Here is a 27,990-nt window from a genome sequence, read left to right as displayed (position 1 = left end):
TGTACTTTTATTATCATGTCACTTTTCTCTGAAATGATCATTGTCACTAGACTCTTATCTTTTTCTTCTACAATGCAACAGCTGTGCAGAATCGGGATGCTGCCTGGTACCAGCTGCTCATGGCACCACTCAGTGAGGACCAGAGGAGGGCGCTGCAGGAGGTGTACACCCTGGCGGAGCACCGGAAGACAGTAGCAGGTCAGCTCTCCAGATTTCCAGATTGGAGTGCATGTGTGAGCGTGCCAGTAGTCAGCCTTATTAATGAATCTTGTGGCACCTGAAGACTGTTTTAAAAATTGCTAGAGGCCAACCTTTAGGGATAATAACGAATTATTATTGTATGATTTTTTAAAAAATGTTGCTTTTTATTCACTCGTGATATCTTAGATCTGCAAAATCCTGTGCATTAATATGTGTCTTTCAGTGGTGGTTATTCAGGAGTACTTACGCTGTATTGTAGAGCCCAAGATGTAAAAAGGTGGGGATGAGTCTTGCCGAGGGAGAGTTAATCAGTTGGATGACCCATCTAAACATCTTAACCCCAGATAGACTGAAGGTACTTCTTGAGTTCTTGCAAAGGGCTTGTCTTCCTGGAAATGAAACACTTCATTTCTTTTTGCTGGGCTTTACGTGATTCTTGTTGATTTTCAGTTTTTTAACCTGGAGAAATTATTTTATGCAGACATTATTGTGGTTACTCTTAGAAAACCAATGGAAAAGATTTTGTAATTACAAAAATATTTTAGTGGAAAACATCATGGAATAGGTACCTGGGATTTGGGGCCTAAGTTCTGCGGCATGGATTTGAATTTTCAGCCCTTCATAGTCTATGTCAGCCCCCCAATAGGAGAATTCTGGGCACACTTCTAGCAGTAGACTATGGAACTGTTAAAACATAGCTCTGAGACTTGTTTTCATTTTGCTTATTTTTTCTAGAAGTTGAGATAGGGGAGGTAAAGTTTTCTTTTTAGCAGTTTTTCTGTGATAGTAAACATAACTTCTTACTCACATAGCCCTGTTAAAGGTTAATGCTCAGGGACGTCAGGGGAAGATGGCAGAGTAGGAGGACCATAAGCTTACCTCATCTCACAGATACAACTAGGTAACACTCACATTAGGGTATATAACCCAGAGAATGACTCAAAGACTGGCAGAACAAACTTCACAACAAAAGGTAGAGAAGAGTCCACATCAAAGAGGATAGGAAGGGCGGAGATGTAGTGGGGAACCAAATGGATGGGTCTGTCCACTGGTGGAAGGGACCTGTGGGCATGGAGAGAGGAGAAAAACAGATCATCATACTGTAAAAGCCTGGATGGAAAGATAATCCCCGTAACACCTGGCTTTGAAAACCAGAGGGGCCGGATTTCATTAGTTCTTACAACCAGGGTGATTTATAGCCTGGAACTTTAAAAAGCAAGTTCAGTTCCAAGAGAGCCTTGAGGGCTATAGAAAACTAGGTGCCCACCCCCCCATAGCACAACAAACAACCTACAGAGATACAACATAGAGGCAGTACCTTGAAAAATGCCTGGGGCATACAGGAGGGAGAATTATTTACTAATCTCAGAGTATGTCCCTGAGGGACAGAAATTACTGAAAGACTCCACCAGGAACAAAGTTGCTGGTAGGTGCCATTTCCCTTCCTCACTCTTCCAACCCCCTGCCCCAGCATAAACACTAAGATACCTGCTGGAGCCAGCCTGGAACTTGCCTTCACTACCTAGCTTGCTTACACTATGCACCAGCCTTTTCAGCTGGGCCTGCCTCAGTCCTGGTGCTGTCTTTAGTCCCCCAAAGACTAACGCAAACCTTGCCCCCACTGTGTTTCCACTGTGCACATTGTGGGGGTCTCAGTCCCAGCAGCGGTGGCCAGTCTTGTTAAAACTGTGCACCCTGCCTGTGCATGCCTTGCAGATTTGCCCGGTCTCAGAGACGGAGATACATCTGTGGCAGAGGGCCAGCGCTACCTTGTTAAAACTACTTGCTCCACCCATTACTTTCAAGACAAGATACGTAGCTGAATTTCCTAACAGAAATAAACACAGAAAGTCAGACAAAATGAGGAGGAAGAAGAAATGTCCCAAATAAAAGTACAGGACAAAATAGCAAGACACCTAAGCAAAACAGAGGTAAATAATATGCCTGATAGAGAATTTAAAATAACCGTCATAAAGATACTTACTTACTGGACTTGAGAAAACAAGGGAGGATTTCAGTGAGCTCTTTACCAAAGAGAAAACATTGGAAAAGAACCAATCAGAGAAAAGAACAATAATTGAAATTAAAAATACACTAAATGGAATAAATAGCAGACTAGGGGAAGCAAAATGGATTAGCAACGTGGAGGACAGAGTAATGGAAAGTAATCAAGCTGAGCAGGAGAGGGGAAAATAAATTATGCAAAATAAAAATAGACTTAGGGAACTCAGTGTCTCCATCAGGCATAACAACATTTGCTTACAGGGATCCCAGGAAAAGGAGAGAAAGAAGGCAGAAAATTTATTTGAAGAAATAATAGGTGAAAAGTACGTTAATCTGGAGAAGGAAAGAGAAATCTAGATTCAGGACGTATAGACATTCCCCCCGACCAAAAAATCAACCAAAGAAGGTCCCTTCCAAGACAATAATGTAAATGACACAAAGTAGTGATAAAGAATTTTAAAAGCAGAAAGAGAAAAGAAAGTTATGTACAAGGCTGTCAGTGGATTTTTCAGCAGAAACTTTGCAGGCCAGATGGGAGTGGTAAGATATATTCAAAATGCCTGAAGGAAAGTATCTACAACCAAAAATACTCTCTCTGGTAAGGCTATTATTCTGATTAGAATGAGAGATACAGTGTTTTCCAGACAAACAAAAGTTAAAAGAATTCATGACCACTAAACCAGCACTATAAGAAATGTCAGTGGAAAACAAAAACTATGAATAAGAAAAGTAGGAAGCACAAAGGAAGTGAAAATAAGTATATCTGTAAAAACCAGTCAAGGGATTCACAAAATAAAAAGAAATGAAGTATGACACCATATACCTAAAATATGGGAGTGGGGGGAGTGACATGTGTAAAGAAAGTTCAAACTTAGGTGACCATCAACTTAATAAAGACTACTATACACAGAAGATGTGGTATACAAACCTAATGATAACCACAAATCAAAAACCAGTAACAGATACATAAAAAGTAACAGATACACAAAAAATAAAGACAAAGGAATCTAAGTATATCACTAAAGAAAGCCAACTTATGGGGACAGGAGAGCAAGGGAAGAAAGGAATGGAGAAGAACTTCAGAAACAACCAAAACCAAGTCACAAAATGGTAGTAAATACATACCTGTAAGTAAGTGCTATGAATGCACATGGACCAAATTCTCTAATCAAAAGACAGAGGGTGATGGAATGGATAAAAAAACACAAGACCCATATATATGCAGTGTTTCACAACATATGGAGACTGAAAGTAAAGGAATGGAAAAACAATTATCATGAAAATGGAAGTGAAAAGCAAGCCAGGATAGCAATACTTAGATCTTAAACACTGTTAAAATAGACAAAGAAGGATGCTACATAATCATAAAGAGAACAATCCAACCAGATGATATGACAATTGTAAATATTTATGTACCCACCATGGGCGCTCCCAAATATATAAAGCAGCTATTAATGAACAAATAAAGTAATTGATAGGAATACTAGAATAGGGAACTTTAACATTCCACTTACATCAATGGATAGATCAAAAGAAAATCAAGAAGAAACAGTGGCTGATTTAAAGGACACATTGGGTCAGATGGCTCTAACAGATATATTCAGAACATTCCATCCTAAAATAGCAGTGTGCACATGGAACATTCTCCATAATACATCCCATGTTAGGTAACAATGCAAGTCTCAACAAATTCAAAAAGAAGTCATACCATGCATCTTTTCTGAACACACTATGAAAGTAGAAATCAATGACAAGAAAAAACCTGGAAAGGACACATATACATGGAGATTAAATAACATGCTAGTAAACAATGAATGATTTCTTGGTTGACCCAAAGAAGAAATAAAAAAAGATACATGTAAACAAATGAAAATGGAAACACAATGGTCCAAGATTGTTGGGAGCAATAAAAGCCATTCTACAAAGGAAGTTCATAGAGGCCTACCTCAGGAACCAAGAAAAATCTTAAAAAACTTAAAGTATACCTGAGGGAGCAAGAAAAAGAAGAATAAACAAATCCCCACACCAGCAGAATGAAGGAAATAATAATTAGAGCAGAAATGAATGATATAGAAACTAAAATTTAGAACAGATCAACGAGGTCAGGAGCTGGTTTTGTGAAAAGATCAACAAAATTGATAAACCCTTAGCCAGATTCAGAGTAAGAGAGAGAGAGGGGACTCAAACAAAATCATAAATGGAGGAGGAGAAATAACAACCTAAACCACAGAAACACAAAGGATTGTAAGAGAATGGTGCAAAAAATTATATGCAAACAAACTAGATAACCTAGAAGAAATGGATAAATTTCTAGAAACATATAATCTCCCAAAACTGAACCAGCAAGAAATAGAATGTTTGAACAAACCTAATTATCAACAATGAAATTGAATCAGTAATCAAGACTCCCAGCAAACAACAGTTCAGGACCAGATGGCTTCACAGGTGAATTTTAACCAAACATTTAAAGACTTAGTATCTGTTCTTAAACTTTTCCAAAAAACTGAAGAGGAAAGAAAACTTCCAATTCCTTCTGTGAGGCCAACATTACTCTGATATCAAAATGAAATAAAGACACCACAAAAAAGAACTTTAAGGCCAATATCTGTGATGAACATAGATGCAGAAATCATCAACAAAGTATTATTAGCACAATAAATCCAACAATACGTTAAAAGAAATCATTTACCACAATCAAGTGGGATTTATTACCAGGATGCAAGAGTGGTTCAGTATTCACAAATCAGTGTCTTACATTACATCAGTAAGAGAAAAGATAAAAACCATATGATCATTTTAATAGATGCAGAAAAAGCATTTGACAAAGTACAACATCCATTCATGATAAGAACTGACAACAAAGTTGTTGGAGATGGAACAGAGCTCAACATAATAAAGACTATATATAAAAAACCCACAGTTAACATCATACTCAATGGTGAAAAACTGGGAGCTTTTCTCATAAGGTCAGGAACAAGATAAGAATGTCCATTCTCACCAGTTATTCAGCATAGTACTGGAAGTCCTAACCACATCAATCATGTAAGAAAAAGGAATAAAAGAAGAAGGAATAAAAATTGGTGAGGAGGAAGTAAAACTTTCACTATTTGCAGATGGCATGAGACTGTATATATGGCAAACTCAAGACTCCATCAAAAACCTACTGGAACTGATAAGTGAATTCAGTAAGGTCACAGAATACAAAAGCAATATAGAGAAAACCATTTCATTTATACACACTAGTAATGAGGTAGCAGCAAGAGGAATTAAGAAAACAATCCCATTTGCCATTGCACCAAAAAGAATAAAATACCTAGGAATAAACTCAATCAAGGAGGTAAAAGACCTGTACTTTGAAAAGTATAGAACATTAATGAAAGAAATCGAAGATGACACAACCAAATGGAAAGATACTCCGTGCTCACGGGTTGGAAGAATGACTATTGTTAAAATGTCCATACTGCCTAAAGCAAGCTACAGATTTAATGCAATCCCTATGAAAATACCATCAGCATTTTTCACAGAACTAGGACAAACAATCTTAAGATTTGTATGGAACCACAAAAGCCTCCAAATAGTCAAAGCAGTTTTGAAAAAGAAAAACAAAACAAGAGGTATCACAACCCTAGATTTCAAGATATACTACAGAGCTGTAGTAATGAAAACAGTATGGGTACTGGCACAGAAATAGACACATAGATCACTAGAATAGAATGTAGAGCCCAGAAATAAACCCATGATCATATGGCAATTAATATACGACAAAGGAGGCAAGACTACGCAATGGAAAAGAGTCTCTTCTGGGAAAACGAGACCACTTTCTTACATTATACACAAAAATAAACTCAAATGGATTAAGGACATAAATGGGAGATTTGGAACCATAAACTGCTAGAAGAGAGCACGGCAGTAATTTCTCTGACATCGGCCATAACATCTTCTAGACAGGTCTTCTGAGGTAAGGGAAACAAAAACAAAATAAACTGTTAGGACTATATCGGAGTGAAAAGCTTCTGCACAGTAAAGGAAACAACCAACAAAACTAAAAGACAACCTATGGAATGGGAGAAGAGATTTGCAAATGACAGTCCAATAAGGGGTTAGTATCCAAAATATATAAAGAACATACACAACTCAACACCCAAAAAACAATCCAATTAAAAAATGGGCAGAAGACATGAATAGATATTTGTCCAAAGACATATAGATGGCCAACAGACACGTGAAAATATACTCAGCATCATTCATCACCAGAGAAATGCAAATCAAAAACCACAATGAAATATCACCTCACACCTGTCAGACTGGTGAAAACACAAGAAACAAGTGTTGGTGAGGATGTGGAGAAAAAGGAACCCTCGTACACTGCTGATGGAAATGCAGTTTGGTGCAGCCACTGTATGAAACAGTATGGAGGTTCCCTGAAAAGTCAAAAGTTGAACTACCATGTGATCCAGTAGTGGCACTACTGGGCATTTACCCAAAGAATACAAAAACACTAATTTGAAGATATATGTACCCCCATGTTTATTGCGGCATATCAGCCTAGGCATCTATCGATAGAGGAATGTATAAAGAAGATTGTGTGTGTGTGTGTGTGTGTGCGCACACACATACAGAGGAATATTGTTTGGCTACAAATAAGAATGAAATCTTGTCATTTACAACAGTATGGATCGATCTAGGGAGTATAATGCTAAGCAAAATAACCCAGTCAGATGAAGACAAATATCATATGATTTCACTCCTGTGTGGAATTTAAAAGGGAAAACAAGAGAGACAAACCAAAAAACTGACGCTTAACTAGAGAGAACAAACAGATGGTTAGTTACTAAAGGGGAGGTGGGTAGGGGCTCGGGGAAAATAGGTGAAAGGGTTTAAGAGTTACTCATCTTGGTGAGCACAGAGTAATATATGGAAGTGTTGCATCACTATATTGTACACCTGAAATTAACACTGTATGTTGTGAACTACACTAGAATGAAAACAAAAAAAGGTTGTTGCTCAGTTGGGCAGAACAGCTAATATGAGTCACATTCCTTCACAATGCTAAGTATAAAGAAATCTAGCTCCTTTGAGGTTATTTCCAACTTTGTCACCTTAAATACTCTTGTTCTTTTCCCCCCTCTTTCTCTTGGCAAACACTAGAGGCAAAGAAGAAGATTGAACAACAGGGAGGCTTCACCTTTGAAAACAAAGGAGTCCTCTCGGCATTTAACTTTGGGACTGTGCCCAGCAACAACTGAAAGAAGGAACAGCAGCCTACCAAATGTCATCACTACATTTTACTTCACCCGGGGAATGTGAAGGTCAAGGGGAGGAAAAGAGTGGGCTGCTCTTCAGCACCCTTCTGCTGTGCCAGTTAACTCTGGCTTCAGGCTGCGGTTTCATCCTCTCCCTCTTCCCCTTTGACCTTTCTCCCCACCCCGAAATACACATTCTAAGCAGCTACTGTAATGTATGAAATTCAAGGAAAACAAAATCAGTGGACTGAAAAGGACATATTCTCCAAAGGATGAATGACCAAGGTGGTTTTAGAGGATTGAATTGAATTGCACGTCTCAGGTTTTTGCCATGCAGAATCAATGGATTTATGCAGATAACAGTGCCTTCTGTTGTACATGAATTATCTGAAAAATTTTTTTGGAGTGCATTGCAATTTTTTTTAAAGCATAAAACCTATTTCTAGATATAATGTAAACCTTGGCTCTATGTTGACTTACTCTGCATTTTACTATGTGAATTTACTGTTAGGCAGTTAGCTACAAGTCACTCTGGTTTCAAAAACATCACTGCTCCCCTTGCTCACCCTGCTGCTGGGGGCTCTCTTCAGGGGTTGTAAAATATGCACTGGCTCTGGTTTTTCATCACATGTTTTGTGGCTTTCCTAATAAGTGTCTTATTCCCTCTTCCATCCTATTCTTGAGCCCTGAAAGAGGTGGTATTTCTTTTGGAGTCAGCAAATATGGATATAAATTTCATTTATAACACGGTGAGTTGAGGACTCAAAAGTTTCTTGGCAGCAAGTGACGGGAACTCTTTAGTCCCTGGAATTAACAGTAAGTCCGAGGATAGTCTGAATCATGTACTTAATTACGTAATGAACGGATTATTTTACTAAAGCACATTGAACTCTTACAAGAAGGGTGCTACACAAGCACATGGTCTTTCTGGATGGGGGCTTGCATTTTCAACAACGTATCATTCCAGCTATGTTGGACCTGGGTCCAAAACATTTTCTAACAAAATTTTTTATCTGTGATAAAGACCCAAATGATTTTAACTGCTACTTTTCACACATCTGAATTTTCTCCTACCTTATTCATTCTAGCCTTTATTATAGCTAAGTTCAGCTTGTTCTATTTTTCACGGGTTGGGGTGTTGTTCAGCTGCCCTCTTAGATGGTAATGATGGATGCCTATGAGAAATATTGCAGATGGAGGTTCCGGCTGTTTTTCTGAACAAATTCAACACTAAAACATGGATCACAGTGTTTTCATACAGTAAAGTGAAAGTGTATTTCCAAAACCTAATGTATTACTGGATGTGATAACAGTTTTCCATTTTTGTGAAATGTCTGCAGCATATATTTCCCCTCAGTGACTGGAAGAATTTTCTCCAGGTGCTTCCTGTATTACCATCCCTTGTTAATATTAACTCCCTTTAGAATTTTTAGGTTATTTAAGTAGTTTTTACATAAGTAGCCTAAGAAGCCATGAGTTTCAGAGTTCACTATCCCTTGCTTTTCTCTGTCCCTTTTCCCAAGGCATGGATATTGAATGTGTCAGCTGGCAGAAGAGAAAGGTGGCACTGGGGGACATCTTAGATATCTTAAGCTTTGAAACTCTTCTTATTCTCCCCATGTCCAAAATGATTTATTTTAACATAAATAATATGCCTTCACACTGGATTGTAAAAGGCATGTGATTTTATTTTTGTGAGGTATTGTCTTCTGCAGTATTAAAGGGAAAGAGATGTTAATGTGTATCATCCTATCTTGTTTTTGAAGCCAGGGTAGTTGTATAATTTTGTTACCAGCAGTGCTAACCTGAATGTGATCTGGTTAACTTGGAAATGCAGGAACTTATATGAATGTACTGTAAAATAAAACACGGACTGATTCCCAGGATTCTGAACCCCTCTGTGTGAAATGTTTTCTGGAGTATGGAGGTACTTTAAGCAGATGAGAAAAATCCATCAGTATGTTTTCTTGATTTTGGGAGGAGGTGGAACAAGGTAGCTGTTGGCTTGGGAGGGTAAGAAGGGTAAGAAGGAGAAGTTAGAGTGGAGAGTGGTTGGAAGCTAAAGCCTATCTCATAAGTCATGGTGTCCCCATGGGAAAGATAGGTGCTCTGAAAAAGCAAAGGTCGTTAAAGCCACATCAGGACCTTGAAGGAAAACAAAAAAGGTGCTGGAAATAGAGCCCTTTTCTGATTGCCTTCTTCTGATCTGATGACAGCCTAACTTGAGTGGAATGGGGACTTCCAGGTAGATGGCAGAGTAGAAAGATCCTTAGCTCACCTACACCCTCAGCTACTCCTAGATAAAACCTACATCAGTATGATTAACTGAGAAAACAACCCAAAGACTGGCAGAACAGACTCTCCACTGCTAAATGTTGAGAAGAGGCCACTTCAAAGAGAATAGGAAGGGCAGGATACAGTTGGAAACCAAACTGCCCTTCAAAACTGATCATGGGAGGGACATCTCAAGCATGGATAGAGGAGACTATCAGACCCCATGCCAGGCACCCAGGCATGGGGGACCTGCAATAGAAAGACTAATCCCCATAACATTTGCTTTTGAAAATCAGAGGGACTTTGTAAGTTTTTACAGTCAATGGGGCTCAACATTGGGAACTTTAAAAATCAGCAGGCTCTGCTTGGAGAGCAAGAGGCCAAGAGGAAACTGAGTCCCCACCGTAAAGAGCATAGCAAACAACCCCACTGGGATGTGGCATAGAAGCAGCAGTTTAACAAACACCCAGGGTGTGAAGGAAGATATATTTACTAATCTCAGGATGTGTGCTGGAAGGGCAGAGATTCTTAGGAGATTTCTACAAGAGCAAAAGAGCTGGCAGACACCATTTCTCTCCCCTGGCCCCTAGTCTACGCCTGCAGGAACCAGCACAGCATGCACACTCCACCTAGCTTTGCTAACAAGTGCACACCCACTCCTCCAATCTACACTCAGAAGTCCATTCCACAGCAGTGCCACAAGCTTGGTGGTATGAAAGTAGCTCCAACAGGGGCCAGCATGACCCCAAAATGACACCTCCCCTGAGGGGAGGGGAAGAAAACCACACATACCAGTCTGAATGTGGTGAGAGCAGTGGCTGTGGGCAGATATCCCATCTGATTATAGGCCCTGCCCACCAGGTAACATCTTTCAGGGGACAATAGGGAGAGTGCCCTGCAGTTAGGTGCTACTACAGCTCTGGCAAATGCCTCATCTGACCCAACTCAAGCTGAAGGTAGTCCCAGACTGGCCCATTAACAATACAGGGACCAAACCCTCCCCACAACAGGCTAAGAGAGCCATTGCTGATGACTGAAAGCAAATGCAGCTCAGCCATAATAATAGGGCATGCAACACACGTGAAAGACATCCCTAAAACACCAGGTTCTGGTAAACAGGGGACACTGCATTGCAGAGCATCAAAGGACCTTTTCTTCATAAGGACATTACTTTCAAGAGCAGGAGGTTTAATTGACTTTACTAACACCCAGAAACAGACCCAGAGTTAGACAAAATGAGGACACAGCAGAATATATACCAAATAAAGGAACAGGACAAAATTACAGCAGAAGAGCTAAGGAGATGGAAATAAATAATATGCCTGATAGAGAATTTAAAGAATGATCATAAAAATACTCATTGAACTTGAGAAAAGAGTGGAGAATCTCAGTGAGACCCTCAACAAAGAGATAGAGAACTTAAAAGAGAACCAATCAGAGATGAGGATCTCCATAACTGAAATTAAAAATCCACTAGAGGGAATAAAACCACAGAAAGCAGAGTAGATCAGTGACCTGGAGGACAGAGTAATGGATGGAGGTCAATTATGACAAACAGGACAAAGAAAAAGAAAAATGAGACTACATAAAGGGAACTAAGTGATACCATCAAGCATAATAATACTCACATTTTAGGGGTCTAGAAGAGAGAAAAGGGAGCAGAAAATCATTTGAAGATCTAAGAGCCAAAAACTTCCCTACTCTGGGGAAGGAAACAGTAATTCAGATCCTGGAGGCACAGAGAACTCCTAACAAAATCAACCCAAAGAGGTCCACACCAAGACACACAGCAATTAGAAAGGCAAAAAGTATTGCTAAAGAGAGAATTTGAAAAGCAACAAGAGAAAAGAGTTATGTATAAGGAAACCCCATAAGACTATCAGTTGGTTCTTCAGCTGAAACTTTGCAGGCCAGATGGGAGTGGCCTGATTTATTCAAAGTGCCAAAAGAAAAATCCTGCAACCAAGAATACTCTATCCAACATGGCTATCATTCAGAATAGAAGGAGAGGTACAGAGTTTCCTACAATAACACAAGTTAAAGGAATTCATTACCACAAACCAACCTTATAAGAAATATTAAAGGGGATTCTTCAGAGAGGAAAGATCATAGGCAGGCATAAGAAAAATGGGAAGCAGAAGAGCAGTAAATCAAGTACATCTATAAAAATCAGTCAAGGGACTCACAAAATAAAAAGATATAAAGTATGACATGATATACCTAAAATGTGGGAGAGAGAAGAGTAAAACTTTAGTGCTCTTAGAATGGGTTCGAACTTAAGTGACCATCAGATTAACATGGATGGCTATATATATGTTATATATAAACCTAATGGAAACCGCAAATCAAAAACCAGTAATAGATATGCAAAAAATAAAGAGAAAGGAATCTAAGTGTTACAAAAAAGAAAGCCAAAGACTGCAGAAGAAAGGAATAGAGAACTTCAAAAGCAACTGTAAAGTAACAAAATGCAATAAGTACATACCTATCAATAATTACTTTGAAGGTAAATGGACTAAATGCTCACATCAAAAGACAGGGTGACTGAATGGATAAAAAAAGCAAGACCCATCTATATGCTGCATATAAGAGACTCATTTGAGACCTAAAGAAACATGGAGACTGAAAGTGAAGGGATGGAAAAACAATTATGAAAATGGACGTGAAAAGGAAGGCAGGGCAGCAACACATATATTGGGCAAAATAAACCTTAAAACAGACTGTTAAAAGAGGGAAAGAAGGACCCTACATAATCATAAAGGGAACAATCCAACAAGAAGATAAAACGATTATAAATACAGACCCAATATAGGAGCCCTCAAATGTATAAAGCAGCTATTAACAAATCGGTAGGAATACAGTAATAGGGGACTTCACACCCCGCTTACATCAATTCGTAGATCACCCAAACAGAAAATCAAGAAGGAAACATTGGCTTTAAAGGACACATTTGACCAAACAGATGTAACAGATATTCAGGACATTCCATCCTAAAACAGGAAAGTACACATCCTTTTCAAGTGCAGATGGAACATTCTCTATAATACGTCCCATGTTAGGTCACAAATCAAGTTTCAACAAATTAAAAAATATAGAAGTCATACCATGCATCTTTTCTGAACACAATGCTATAAAGCTAGAAGTTGACCAAAGAAGAAAAATCTGAAGAAAACACAAATACTTGGAGGTTAAATAACATACTAGTAAACAATGAATGGGTCAGCCAAGAAATCAAAGAATAAATAAAAAATATACATGTAAACAAATGAAAATGGAAACACAACGGTCCAAAATCTTTGGGATGCAGTAAAAAGTGTTCTAAGAGAGAAGATTATAACAATACCAGTCTACCTCAAGAAACAAGAAAAATTTTAAATAAACAACCTAACCCTACACCTGAGGGAGCAAGAAAAAGAAGACAAATCCCCAAACCAGCAGAAGGAAGGAAATAATAGAGTAGAAATAAATGAAATAGAAATTTCAACAACAGGGGCGCCTGGGTGGCTCAGTGGGTTAAGCCTCTGCCTTCGGCTCAGGTCATGGTCTCAGGGTCCTGGGATCGAGCCCCACATCGGGCTCTCTGCTCAGCGGAGAGCCTGCTTCCCTTCCTCTCTCTCTCTCTGCCTGCCTCTCTGCCTACTTGTGATCTCTGTCTGTCAAATAACTAAATAAAAAAATCTTAAAAAAAATTATAAAAAAAAAAAGAAATTTCAACAACAAAACAACGAAAACAAAATGACAAAAGAAAACAACGGAATAGACCAAGGGAAATAGGAACTGGTTCTTTGAAAAGATCAACAGCCAGAGTCATCCAACAGTAAGAGAGAGAGAGAGAGAGAGAACTCAAAATCAGAAATGAAAGAGGAGAAATATCAACCAACATCACAGAAATATAAACAGCTGTAAAAGAATATGAAAAACTGTATTCCAACAAACTGGATAATCTAGAAGAAATGGATAAATTACTAGAAACATATTACCACCCCAAACAGAACTAGCAAGAATATTTGAGCAGACTGATTACCAGCAATGAAATGAACTCCATAATAAAAAAATTCCCAACAAACAACAGTCTAGGACCAGATGGCTTCACAGATGAATTTTACCAAACATTTAAAGAGTTAATACCTATTCTCCAACCAGTCAAAATACAGAAGAGGAAGGAAAACTTCAAATTCATTCTATGAGGCCAGCACTACCATGATACCAAAACCAGATAAAGAGAAAAATACTACAAAAAAAGAGAATGGCAGGCCAATATCTCTGATGAACGTAGATGTAAAAATCCTCAAATTATTTTAAGCACACTAAATCCAACAATATATTTTAAAAAACATTCACCATGATCAAGTGGGATTTATTCCTGGGATGCAAGTGTAACTCAATGTTTGCAAATCTATCAACAGGATACACCACATCAACAACATGTAGGCTAGAAACCATATGATCATTTCATTAGATGCTAAACATGTGCTTGACAAAGTACAACATTCATTCATGATAATTACCCTCAAAGTTGTTACAGATGGAACAGAACTCAACATAATAAAGACTATATATAAAAAACCCACAGTTAACATCATACTCAATGGTGAAAAACTGACAAGACAAGAACGTCCACTCTCACACTGCTGTCCAGCATAGTACTGGAAGTCCTAGCCACAGCAGTCATGCAAGAAAAAGGAATAAAAGACATCCAGGGGCGCCTGGGTGGCTCAGTGGGTTAAGCCGCTGCCTTCGGCTCAGGTCATGATCCCAGGTCCTGGGTTCGAGCCCCACATCGGGCTTTCTGCTCAGCAGGGAGCCTGCTTCCTCCTCTCTCTCTGCCTGCCTCTCTGCCTACTTGTGATTTCTCTCTGTCAAATAAATAAATAAAATCTTTAAAAAAAAAAAAGACATCCAAATTGGTGAGGAGGAAGTAAAACTTTCACTATTTGCAGATGGCATGAGACTGTATATATGGCAAACTCAAGACTCCATCAAAAACCTACTGGAACTGATAAGTGAATTCAGTAAGGTCACAGAATACAAAAGCAATATAGAGAAAACCATTTCATTTATACACACTAGTAATGAGGTAGCAGCAAGAGGAATTAAGAAAACAATCCCATTTGCCATTGCACCAAAAAGAATAAAATACCTAGGAATAAACTCAATCAAGGAGGTAAAAGACCTGTACTTTGAAAAGTATAGAACATTAATGAAAGAAATCGAAGATGACACAACCAAATGGAAAGATACTCCGTGCTCACGGGTTGGAAGAATGACTATTGTTAAAATGTCCATACTGCCTAAAGCAAGCTACAGATTTAATGCAATCCCTATGAAAATACCATCAGCATTTTTCACAGAACTAGGACAAACAATCTTAAGATTTGTATGGAACCACAAAAGCCTCCAAATAGTCAAAGCAGTTTTGAAAAAGAAAAACAAAACAAGAGGTATCACAACCCTAGATTTCAAGATATACTACAGAGCTGTAGTAATGAAAACAGTATGGGTACTGGCACAGAAATAGACACATAGATCACTAGAATAGAATGTAGAGCCCAGAAATAAACCCATGATCATATGGCAATTAATATACGACAAAGGAGGCAAGGGTATGTCATGGGAGAAGGTGTTGGGAAAACTGGACAGCTAAATGCAAAAGAATGAAACTGAGCCATTTTCTTATACCATACATAAACTCAAAATGGATTGAAAACCTAAACATGAGATGTGAAACCATAAAAATCCGGCAAGAGCACAAGCAGTAATTTCTTGGACATTTGCTATCACATTTTTCTAGATAGGTCTCCTGTGGTGGGGAGAAAAATTCCAGGAGTGCCCAGGTTGGCTCAGTCACTTAAGCATCTGCCTTCAGCTCAGGACATGACCTCAGGGTCCTGGGATTGAGCCCCACATCAGGATTGCTGCTCAGTGCGGAGTCTGCTTGCTCTTCTTTCTCTGCCCCTTCCTCCCCCTCCGGCTCCTGTTTGGTTTTTCTCTCAAAAAATAAATAAAATCTTAAAAAAAAAAAATTCCAGATGAGCCTTAAACGGTAATCCTTCCTGATCCTGTTTCATTCTCTCCATTAGGTTCAGTGTACAAGTGCTGCCTCTAGGTGGGTTGGAAGTTTCTCAGGCAGTCTAATAGAGAGTGAGGCCACAAAAATCAATGAACAAAGGGTTGGAAGCAGCCCAGACAGCAGGGCAGCTGTCACTGATCTGAGAGCCAAGAGAGAGGCATGTGCAACAGAGAGGGAGTAGCTGGGCAGCGGGAGAGTCTGGGGCAGTCTGGGGCAGACAGCGGTGATGGTGGAGGGAGAGGAGGGCTGTGTTGAGGAGAGGAAGGAATGCAAGGCTCTGCCGTGGACAGAGCAGGTGAAAGAGCGCACGTGCTCCCTGCGGGTCATGTGAGGAAGCTCACCCTGGAGATCACCCAACTTGAAAGAGATGTCGCAGGTAGATGTATGTTCCTCTCAAGAGCTAGAAACTGGAGGCTTCTCAGAGGGTTTGGAATGTGCAGGAAGCAAAGAGCAACTCAGGCAAGAGTGACTTTTTCCCACAGGACCCCCTTTGGCATGAAGGGATGAACTGGGACAAATGGGAACTAAGCAGCAAGGCTTTATGGGGCCCAGCGTCCCCCACGCAACTCTCTTGTGTATAGTGACCTCCATTCCAACAACCTACTGAGTGAGGAAAGTACCTTCATTTCTCTTGCTTGCCGTCAATGTCTCTGGAAACTTCCACGGCTCTGCTCTCACTGCTGATTTCCAGACTGTCCAACGCCACTGGTCTCTTCTCTTTCAAACTGGTAAATTAGAATTCCTTCACAGTGGATGACCTCTGGTCTTGCTGTTAGCGCCTCCCTCTTCTTTTTCACAGCACTTGTATGTTTTTCTGTTCTGCCTTGAATTGCTCATGCCGCTGCTTGCAAATCTGAGGGCAGGTACTGTGTTTTACATAGTTTTTTTGGTACACGTTTTGTCTTCTTTACATACTCCGCAACTGGTGGCCACACATGGTTAATGTGAACAAATGAATGGATACTTGAGGTACTGCTATTGCGCTTAGAATGCAGAACTTCTAGGAAGCTAAATAAGAACTCAGAAATGGGTACCAGGCAGCTGGCTTTTAGAAGGACAAAACGAGCGTACCGCAGCAGCCACCTCCACTGCTGGATGATGAAGTAGAGAATATGCCGCCAGAGGGAAGCTGCTGACTGGGGATTACTCTGGTCTCTACTGTAAGAAGGTCAGGGAGGGACAGTAGGGAATCCCCCAAACTGGGAAGGAAATGAAGCAGGTGATGCCATACAATTTACACGGCTTTATCAGGGTAACTTACTGACAGCGGGGATCAGGTGGAAGACGATCCAGGCTCTGGACAGTTATTCTCTGCAAAGGCTGGACCTTCGTGTGTAGACTTTTTAGAGTGAGGAGATGCGCAGAAAGGCACTGTAAGAGATCAAAGGGTTCCCATGCACTTAATTGGCAGCTCACCTTTCATTAGATCTCGTGGCACCACCTGTGTATCAGGAAAGGGAGAGGCTATGTTATCTCTAACAGATTCATGGGAAGCCAAAACAAGCCTCCTTTCATCCTGGCCTTGGTGGGCATTTCTGAAGCGGAAGCCCAGTTTCTGATGTGCAAAGTGGTTTTTCAGGATTACAAAAGACATTCCTCGTTACCTTCAGTGACAAGGCTACAAGGCTTCAGGATTCAGATGTTAGGTCTAACAGGTCATCATTTCCCTCTTAGTTACTGGTCATCCTTGCTCCCAGGGATGGCTATGCAGCAGACCTCATGGAACACCAACACAGATCTCAGCAAATATGGGGATAGAATTTCCATTTCTGCATAGCTCCTTGAATCTGTGCCTATTATAAAGAAAGAATGAAACTGATCAGTTTGTTATTACCCTCTGTGGAATTCCTCTGTAAAGCATGGTTTTGCTCAAACTCCCTCATTGTCTTCAAAGGCAAGATATGGGTGTGGTAGGCAGTGATGAGTGGGGCACAGCTATTAATTCAAGGGGAATGATACAAGTGACTCTGCTCTTGTGCTGTGTTCCCTGATAATAGTAAGTATACAGGCTCACAGGCTTTATTTTTTGTTTTTATGGGTGGTGTTTTTGGGGGCACAGTGTAACCCTGCTATCATAGGTGTTCTTACAATTTTTTAAAAATCCTTTCAAGCATTACAGGACTTCTGGACACTTATTTTTAGTTCCCCATTGATACACTGTTTCTCTACTACATTCTCTCAGCTTTGCTGCTCATCATGTATTGATCCAGAATTTAGCCAATAAAGGAAGAGAAACGTCCATGCTATTATTTTTTAAATGACTCCAAGCCCATTTCAAAAGTAGCGCTCATATGTAGTTCTCACTTATCATTATGTGATAATGATAATATTATAAAAGCCGCTGAAATAATCATTTAGAAAATCATACAAATTACCATTGGGTATATTATTACTGTATTTTAGAGTTTCATGAAAAAAATTTGGAAAGAATCTGGTCTGTAACTCAAGGTTTATTTTCAAAATAAAAAATATATTATTTAAAAATATATTTTAAGGACGCCTGGGTGGCTCAGTTGGTTGGGCGAATGCCTTTGGCTCAGGTCATTTTCCTGGACTTCCAGGATTGAGTACCGCATCCGGCTCCCAGCTCTTTGGGGAGTCTGCTTCTCCCTCTGACCTTTTCCTCTCTCATGCTCTCTCTCACTCATTCTCTCTCACATAAATAAATAAAATCTTTAAAAAAATATATATATTTTAATATACTACACACAAAGGGAAAGTCATTCCTGTTTTATTCAAAGTAACTTAATATCATTCTATTCTGTAACACTGTTATAAAGAAAAATTAGTAGCTCAAGAGCTGTACTGTAAGTATAGCAATTGTGGTTGTTGTTGGAATTCAGCTATCTACGAACTACTTCATCACATTGAACTAAATCAAAGCCTATACAGAGCACTGTGGAATCAATATAGGATTAAGAAAGAATTGTTCACATTACATCACTTAAGTGATAGATCCTAATCCCTATAATAAAGTCAAACATTGCCATGCTTGCAAAAGAATGAGATCATCAGACTGACTTTTTCATCTAAGATTAAAGAATCCGTCTAGAACGATCACATTACCACAGCAGCCCTTTGTGTTGCCATTCATCCCATCTTGGCATTCTGTGTTAGACCTTCCCATTTTGTCTTGGTGAGTTTATCAGGGGCTATTAGCACCACATGGAGGGGCCAAGAGCTATTAAGTAGCCATCTACACTGTGATTTGGAGGATCATGAAAATGATCACTGTCCACAAATATATTTCCACTACCCTCTGTTAGGATAGCTACCATCTGGGTGGTGAAAGCTTTTCAGAATTCTTGACATCTTTGTTACTAAAGAAGTTGGTTGTTTCTTTCTCCAAAGCACAAGACTTGCAGAGCAACCTTGTCATCTGGTTAGTGGTGATGCGTACAGCACTAGCAAAGCAATGAATTTGGAATAGATAACTGACACACAATGAGGTTCATAATCTGGTCTTTTGTGGCTTTTCTGTTAAAATGAGTACTAGCTAAATGCGCACTATAACATATATAAGAAGATTTAAAGGAATTACATGATACTTCTTCAATTTAAAGTTTATCAGTTGTACCTTGACCTACTCTTGGCTTACAAATTTAAAATGAAAATTTTCTAAGAATATCACAAGGCTTTAAAACTTTGTTTTACATCAAAAACCCATTTGGGGAAGATTGTAAAATAGGAAGATCCTAAGTTCACCTGGTCTCATGGATGCACCTAGGTAACACCCACATCAGTGTAAACAGCCCAGAAAATGACTAGCAGACTCCACTGCTAATCATAGGGAAGAGACCACACTGACAAATGGTAGGAAGGGTGGACATGTGATTAGGAATCTAAATGAAGGGTGAAGATGCAATTAGGAACCAAACTGACCTGTGAGACTGGCCATGGGAGGGAGGGACACCACAGACACAGAGAAGGAGGGGGAGAAGACCCCACAGCAAGCACCCGAGGCACAGGGGATCCACAATGGGAAGACAAATCCCCATAACATTTGACTCTGAAAACCAGGGCTTAATTGGTGAGGTATTACAATCAATGGGGCTCAACACCAGAAACTTTAAAAACCAGTGGCTCAGCTCTGGGAGAAGGAGAGGGCAATAGAAAAACAAATCTCTGCCCTTAAAGGGAAAGCATAACAAATAGCACTGCAGAGCTAGAGCATAGAAGCAGTAGTTTGACAAACACCTGGGTATATGGGAAGATCTATTTAGTAATCTCTGAATGTGTGCCGGAGGAGCAGGAATTTTTAGGGTACTTCTCTAAGAACTAAAGGGGGGGTGGGCACCACTTCCCTCCCTGTCCCCCCACTCCAGATACACAGATACTTGTGGGAACAAATGTAGTGTCAACACTCTACACCTAGCTTGCTAACAGCTGCTCATCCCCATGCTCTTCTCCAGACTCACTCCTTGGCTGTTCTCCAAAGTAGCAACAGATCACCTCCCACAGCAGACCTACAAACACAATGCTAACACCCTGTGTCCTACCCCCATATTTTCCAGTGGACCTGCTCCCTTTAACGTGACCTCCTTAGGAGTTCTCCAAAGTGGCTTCAGGTCTCCTCCAGCAGAAGGTGCAAAGCTTGCTAAAATTGTGAACCTCACCCCCATGTTCTTCTGCAAAGCCAACTTTTCCAACCTGCCCTCAGCAGGGGTTCATCCAAAGTGGTGAGACAAGTCTGGAAGTGTGCAAGCAGCCCTGACAGGAGTCAGCATCACCCCAAAGTGACTCTTGTCCTGAGAAGAGGGGATGATACCACACACACCATTTCCACTGCAGCCCTAGCAGTGAGCTGGAGGCAGACATCTGGTCTGACTGCAGACCCTGCCCAGCAATGAATGTCTCTTAGAGAACAACACAGGGAAAATGCCCTGCAGTTCAGTGTGACCACAGTTCTGGCAAATGCCCAGTCTGACCCAACACAACTCAAGCCCAAAGCAGCCCTAGATCCACCCATTGACAACCCAGGAACCAAACTCTTGCCACAACAGGTGAAGAGAGCCATTGCAGATGACTGGATGGAAAGCAAATGTGGCTCAGTCACAATAGTAGGGTGCCTACAACAGACATAGGAGACACCCCTGAAGTGCTAGGTTCTGAACAGGAGATATTGTGCTGTGGGGCACTTCAGGACCTCTATGTAAGACCACTAATTTCAAGAGCAGGAGACATAATTGGCTTTCTTAACACCCAAAAACAGACCAGAGAGTTAGACAAAAAGGAGACAGAGGAATATGTCCCAAATTAAAGACTGGGACAAAAACCACAAGAGAGCTAAGTGAAATGGAGATAAGTAATATGCTTGATAGAGAATTTAAAGTAATGGTCATGAGGGCACCTGGGTGGCTCAGTCAGTTAAGCATCTGATTCTTGTTTTGGCTCAGGGCATGATCTGAGGGTCATGAGATTGAGCCCCACATCAGGCTCCGTGCTCAGCAGGGAGTTTGCTGGTGACTCTGCACCTCCCCTTTTTTGCCCCCCTTTCTAAAATAACAAATAAATATATCTTAAAAGAATTAAGTAATAATCATAAAGATACTCACTGGACTTGAGAAAAGAGTAGAGGACCTCAGTCCCTCAACAAAGATATAGGAAACTTAAAAAAGAACTATTAGATATGGAGAACTTAATAACTGAAATTAAAATACATAGAGGAAATAACCACTAGACTAGAGAAAGCAAAAAAAAAAAATGGATCAGTGAGTTGAAGGACAGAGTAATGGAAAGCAATTGGGCTAAATAGGAGAAAGAAAAAAGAATAAGAGAATAGATTAAGGGAAATCAGTGATGCCATCAAGGGTAACATCATTGCATTATAGGGATCCCAGAAAGAGAAGAGAGAGTAAAGGCTGAAGAAAATTTACTTGAAGAAATAATAGCTGAAAACTGTCCTAATCTGGGGATTGCGTTATACATAAATGTTACATATAAACCTAATGGTAACCACAAATCAAAATTAGTAATAGATATACAAAAAATAAAGTCAAAGAAATCTAGGTATATCATGAAAGAAACCTAGCAAACCACAAGGGAAGACAGCAAGACAAGAAAGGAACAAAGAAGAACTACAAAAACAACCAGAAATCAAGGGAGAAATGACAATAAGTACACACCTATCAATAATTACTTTGAATATAAATGGCCTAAATTCTTCAACCAAAAGACAGAAGGTGACTGAATCGATAAAAAAAGGAAGACCCATCTACATGCTTCCTTAAAGAGACTCATTTCAGATCTAAAGACACATGCTGATTGAAAGTGAAGGGATAGAGAAGCAAGTATCATGCAAATGTAAATGAAAAGAAAACCAGGGTTGCAATACTTATGTTGGACAAAATAGACCTTAAAACAAACACTGTTATAAGAGACAAAGAAGGACAAGACCTTACATAATCATAAAAGGAATAATCCAACAAGATATAATAACTGTAAATATCTATATTCAACATGGGAACACCCAAATACATAAACAGCTATTAACAAACATAAAGGAACAAATCAATAGGAATACAGTATTGGTAGGGGACTTCAACACCCTGCTTACATCAATGGACAGATCTAAAAGGAAATCAACATGGAAACAATGGCTTTGAAGGACACACTGGATTAGATGGATCTAAAAGATATATTCAGAACATTAAACCCTAAGCAACAGAATACACATTCTCTTCAAGTGCACTTGGAACATTCTCCACAATAGATCATGTGTTGGGCCATGAAACAAGTCTCAACAAATCAAAAAAGACTGAAGTCACACCATGCATCCTTTCCAACCACAATGTTATGAAACTAGGAATCAACCATAAGAAAAAATCTGGAAAGATCACAAATACATGGAGGTTAAATAACATATTACTAAACAATGAATGGGTTAACCAAATCAAAGAAGGAAAAGTTAAGTACATGGGGACAAATGAAAGTTAAGTACATGGGGACAAATGAAAATAAAAACAATGGTCCAAAACCTTTGGGATGCAGCAAAAGCTGTTCTGAGAGTGAAATTTATAGCAATACAGGCCTACCTTAAGAAGCAGGAAAAAATCAGTTGCCTGTCTGGTTCAGTTGGTAAAGCAATGCAACTCTTAATCTTGGAGTTATGAATTCAAGCCCCACATTGGGTGTAGAGCCCACTTAAAACAAAATTAAATAAAAATTAAAGAAAAGAAGCAAGAAAAATCTCAAATAGACAACCTAACCTCAAACCTGAAGGAGCAAGAAAAAGAAGAACAAACAAAATCCAAAACCAGTAGAAATGTTGCCAGGTGAACTGGCAAGACCCCAGGCCCTGAGACCTTGACCTAGCTCATCCAAAGATTTTGCTGATGGCTCTTGATTTTGTTACAAGAAAGAATTCAAGGATAGACAACACAGAGGATGAGTGACAGAAGCAGGAAAATTTATTAAAGCAAATGTACACTTTTCAGACATGAGAGTGAGAACGAGAGGGAGAGGAAAGTGTATGTGGGTGAGTGAGCTGCTCTGCCCTGGGGTTTGAATTTCTATCTTTTATCAACAGTTGTTAGGAAGGGGGAGGAATATTCACTACTTGCATGGAATTCTTGGAAGCAGTGTTTCAGGCTTTCTCTTCCTTAATTTGTCAAGGTTTTCTGCCTATTTTGTCAGCCATCTTGGGCCTGTCTGGTTTGATCCAGCTGCTTGTGGCTTTGTTTTGGAGTGCTGCCAGGACAAGTCTCTGACTTTCCCAAGAACTGGCCATGACTTCCTCTTTGTGGCCTCCAGGTATATTGTTAGAACCTAATTGCCTCTAACATTCATGCCTCTAGGACTCTGGGCTCTTAAAATCTTTTAAGGGAAAATGGGTGACAGTCCATCTTCTGTAACTACTTCATGCTGGCCAGGGATGTTGACCCTGCCTGAGGGCTCCAGAAGTCCTAGCTGTCTAAGTTTTAGGAAACCTGAATGGACAGTGCAGTTAGAAGTTATGGCTTGATCTAGTGGGTATTGATAGTCATTTGTTTTGGGGTTTCTTTGGGGGTTGTTGTGGACCACCATCTGGAGATTTACCTGACTGGAGGCTTTCTTTAACTTCTGTGGCTGAGCTGATCCATACACAGCATGATGTGTTAGCTCTTATGCAGTCTTTCTGATTTCTGTAAAAATGTAGTCAAGGGCCTCTTGTAGCCAAGTTGTTGCCTGGTTTTATCTATATGGATTCTTACTTCTCAGGAGGATGTAATTACAGCAGGTGGTATTGGCTACCATATAGACTGTCTTGTTTAGCATGCAATCAGTTAATAAGGCATTTCTATGGAAACAAAAGAAAAACATAGGTTAATGGTTGGAGCAAACCTAGAGTCTGAGTCCTAGGTGCTGCCAGTGAGAACATTTCTAAATGTCAGGCTTGAAGGATCCTCAGATGGGGGCTGGGGGAGAGCAAACTGATGGATCCTTTTAGTTTGTGGTTCAAATCCCCCTGATGATCCTTTTGAGTGGCCCACAGGCAATAGGCACTAAGATTGTTTATACATGAGTTTTGTGACAATTTCTCTCAAGTTGACCTCAACTTGTCCAGCTTCAGTTTGTAGGGCCTTGGGAAAAAGGGAAATTTTTGTTCTCAATGACTCCAAGTCAAGAGAATGAAAGAAAATTGGAAATCTTTAGTTTGGAGAGTCCTAGCCAGATATTCAAGGAAACCAGAACAATTCAGGACCCAGCCTGGTTTTATAGGCAAACAATAAACTGTAAGACCATCAGAACTAGAATCCAACATCCACAAACATAATATTTCTCTAGAATCACCCTCATTTTCATTAAAGATAGCCAAATCAAGACTGATTTATTTGTAAAACAAGTCCAGTTTTAACAAACCTGACCTAATTATTTCCATAAACTTAGCAAGAATGGTGATGGACCATTTAAGTTTTTTAACAATCTTCTTTTCTAGGGAATTTCAGATTGAGCATTTAACAGCCTCTCATTTAAGGCCAGAAGCCAAGCCAAAAACTTGCCAGCAGACATGACTGCAATAGCTATAGATTTGGAGGAATTCTTCTCGAGGTCCCCCAAATATCCTGGGAAGGAATTTGGCACCTGCCAGGAAGTAACATTCTCTACTCAACCTGGTAGGGCTGCTGGGAACTCTGAGTAAGGCATCTGGCCAACATTTCCAAGGGGTTTTATTGGCTCCATCAAGCTTTAATTCCTTAAAGCTGTGTGGTCATATCTGTAATATGCATATGCATGCTGCTCTCAAATATGACATTCCAGTCAAAGCCTTGATAATATAATCAATGTTTCCAATGGTCTCCAGTTACAAGAACAGATTCCTATTGAAATTATGTAAACAACTGCAGTTGCCATGAAAGAGAGAATACTTACTGACAGTTTCTGAACTCTGGAGGGTTCTGGTAGAGAGAAAAGTTAAATGTGTCAGTTTGTTCACAAAAGAATATTTTATCATATTTTATCACATCTATCTTCTTAAGGGAAGATGTTTCCTTAAATCTGGAAGAGCCAACATAAGAGAACCAGCAATGTTTTAAACAAGAGTCATAAAAACCATAATCATCCTTCTCAATTCATTCAGTCCCATGTTACTAATTCTTGTTCTTTTTGAATGCAGCTTTTACATTAGTTCCAGAAATTCCTACCCAGTTTAGTTTTATGATCTTAAAGATATTAGAAATCTGTATTTGTCAAAAGTCCTTTTCATGCATATCCTTGAAGATGAGAAATATTCTGCAGGAGCTTCAGAACAGTAATCATAAATGACAAAAGACTCAAAAGTGGACATGGTTAAAGATCTGGTAAGAGTTCATTATCATGCAGGTGACAAGGTAATCTAGTTATTTCTGTGACATAACATTTTAGTAATTAGAATGTAAAGTGATGACTTTATGCCAGGACATATTAAAACTTCAGGAATCTCATATATTTTCTGGAATAGTTAGATCATGTACTCTTAAAATACAACCTAAAAAGGTTTATCACCATTTTTTGGACAATGCTTCCTGTATAATTTAACATATCAAGTATACAAACCTAATTAGACAAAGACTTCATTTAGAACTCAAATCTTCGGAAATTTGTTAAAAACCTGAGAAAGTTTTAGAGTGCCTAAGTAGGATGACAGATAATTATAAAACAATATTTAATTATCTAATTAAACCAAGGTGGCAATAAGAGATTCTACACAAAGTTTTACAGTTGTAAACAAAACTTAACTATTTTAATACTGAAAAATTTTAGTTCTCTTAAGTAATCAAAGACCTGATAGATAAAACACAGAAACTTTGGTTTTCTGGGCCAAAAAAGAAAAAAACCCATATTTGTTTACAATTTCTTATCAAGAACAGACCAACAATCCAAGAAAACTTTGTATTTTTAACAGAGAGTAAACCACTTTCAATGTTATACCAGTACCCTTCTAAAAATTCATCCATTCCAATCTCAGTCTTGATTACAAAATTCTTTCCAAAGTTTTCCCTTTATAAACCTTTTACAATCTCTTTTTCACTCAGATTTTGTCCTAAGCCTTCTCTCTCTTGTTTTAGGAAAAAATTACTTTCTTTTACCTCAACAAAAATGTATCCTCATCCCTCACCCCTTTCCTAAACATCTCCTACTTCCTACCTGCAGAGTTGCTTCCCTTATCATTTTCAATTACATTTAGAAGAATTTTACTTTAAGAAAATTAGCCTCCAGTGAAAACTAAGTAGTAACTAACTGTGAACTCTGTTATACCAGAATTCTTTAGATCAGAAATTTATGAATATATTTCATAATTTCTAGAAACACCCTTTTTTTACATAACACAACTTTAATAAAGCTTAAAACATGTTTACTACCAAATCCAAGTATCCTCAGTTTCTCTGCAATAAGAAGCCCAAATCAGACAAACCTACATTCAGTAAATCAATGCTTTAGTATTCTATTTTATGTGGAAAAGTCTTAGCTATTCAATGAATTTAACCCAATTTATCATTTAACTTAGCAAAATTTGAATGTTTTAGGTTAGCAAATATTTTGAAAGATATTTAAAAGTTTCAGCTACAAAACCTTTTTGTCTGTTTAACCTACTTATTATTAACAATTGCCCATGAAAACTTCTATGAGACAGACAAATTAACCATCAGTTTTAGTTGTCTTTTTGTTGACAAATTGCAACAGAGATAACATGAGCTTATTTGATTTTTAGTAAACCTTGTAAGAATAGAAGTTTTATATGTAATGTTGATAACTCTAAAAACATGTTTATTTTAATTAACTGAACAAGCTTGAATGTGGTGCTTGTCTCCACTAAAAAGTCAATCAATTTGCTCCCAGTGTCAATTTTATTTGGGACTCCTGAGGGGAAATCCAGAGTGGATGGTTTAAGTCTAGGGGAGTCCTTGGGTGCCTTCATGCTATTTTGGGAAGTGCTTCAATTTGAACTTCACAAGGAGGTAGCCCAATAGCTTGGGGTGCTCTGTGCTCCTCAACAGTGAGGGTAGGGGGAGAAGGAGCCAATGGTGCCAGAGGCACAAAGGATGGTACAGGAGATGGTTATGCAAGCCATGTCCATGGTAATGTAGAAACAGGAGTGGGGGAGGCAGGGCACAGGGGCTGAGCTGATGAATGCTGAAATGCAGCCAGCAAGGCTGGAAGCAGATAAAAACCCAGAAGGCAGAGAAAGAGGATCCTAATATGCACATATGTGAACTTACCTAAAGCTCATCAGGTTGAACAGCTGAACAGATGCATGTTTTCTTTCCACAACAAATAGTGAGAATAGGCAGTCCATGCTGGGTCAGAGAAGACAGGGAGCCTCCTTAAAACAAAAGGAGTTTTGACAGGATGAGAATACACTGACAGCAGTCTGCATTCATAGGTAGACTAGCCACAGACAATTGGCTCCAATTATCATAGCAATTAACCTGGGATATGAATGAGGGAGAAGCTCCCCATACCAAAAATTGGGCAATATTCATTCAATTCTTTCAAGATAGGTTGCAGATCTGACACACAAAAGAAGACACAAACAAACAAGAGACTCAGGAAAAACAGGGGGGAGGCTTGTACAATCTTGGCAGTAACCTATTTACAAGAGAGGAGAGGAGGGGCACACAGAGAACAGGACAGAACACAGGTGAAGTGGTAGATTAACAGAAGTAGAACTGCCTGAGGCTGTTGATCAGCTGACAGTGGGTTGAGGGGTAGAGAGTAAGGAGAATGGTGTCCTTAGAC

The 27,990-nt window shown here is 39.3% G+C and overlaps 1 protein-coding gene and 1 long non-coding RNA gene across 4 annotated transcripts in view; one reads left to right on the top strand and one right to left on the bottom strand.

Annotated features, from left to right (window-relative positions):
- Window positions 1-9,334, top strand: part of IPO8 (importin 8) — an 88,162-nt gene extending 78,828 nt beyond the window's left edge. For both annotated transcript variants that reach the window (XM_047739648.1, XM_047739647.1), the window contains 2 exons: window positions 82-198; window positions 7,354-9,334. In XM_047739648.1, the coding sequence (XP_047595604.1) occupies window positions 82-198; window positions 7,354-7,451 (215 nt within the window). In that variant the 3' untranslated portion in view covers window positions 7,452-9,334. The remainder of the gene's footprint in view (window positions 1-81; window positions 199-7,353) is intronic.
- LOC125106083 (uncharacterized) lies at window positions 192-27,579 on the bottom strand. Of its 2 annotated transcripts, XR_007129215.1 has the most exons (6): window positions 27,471-27,579; window positions 23,830-24,070; window positions 17,397-17,585; window positions 17,054-17,163; window positions 16,413-16,645; window positions 192-660 (listed from the first exon to the last, which is right to left on the bottom strand). It is a non-coding gene; the product is annotated as an uncharacterized LOC125106083 (long non-coding RNA). The 2 variants fall into 2 exon arrangements; XR_007129216.1 differs by lacking the exon at window positions 192-660 and having other exon boundaries at window positions 16,411-16,645.
- Between the last annotated feature and the right edge of the window lie 411 nt (window positions 27,580-27,990).

The sequence above is a fragment of the Lutra lutra genome, chromosome 8, assembly GCF_902655055.1.
Source record: "Lutra lutra chromosome 8, mLutLut1.2, whole genome shotgun sequence".
Lineage (NCBI taxonomy): Eukaryota > Metazoa > Chordata > Mammalia > Carnivora > Mustelidae > Lutra > Lutra lutra.
This window is presented reverse-complemented; position numbering and strand designations above follow the sequence as displayed.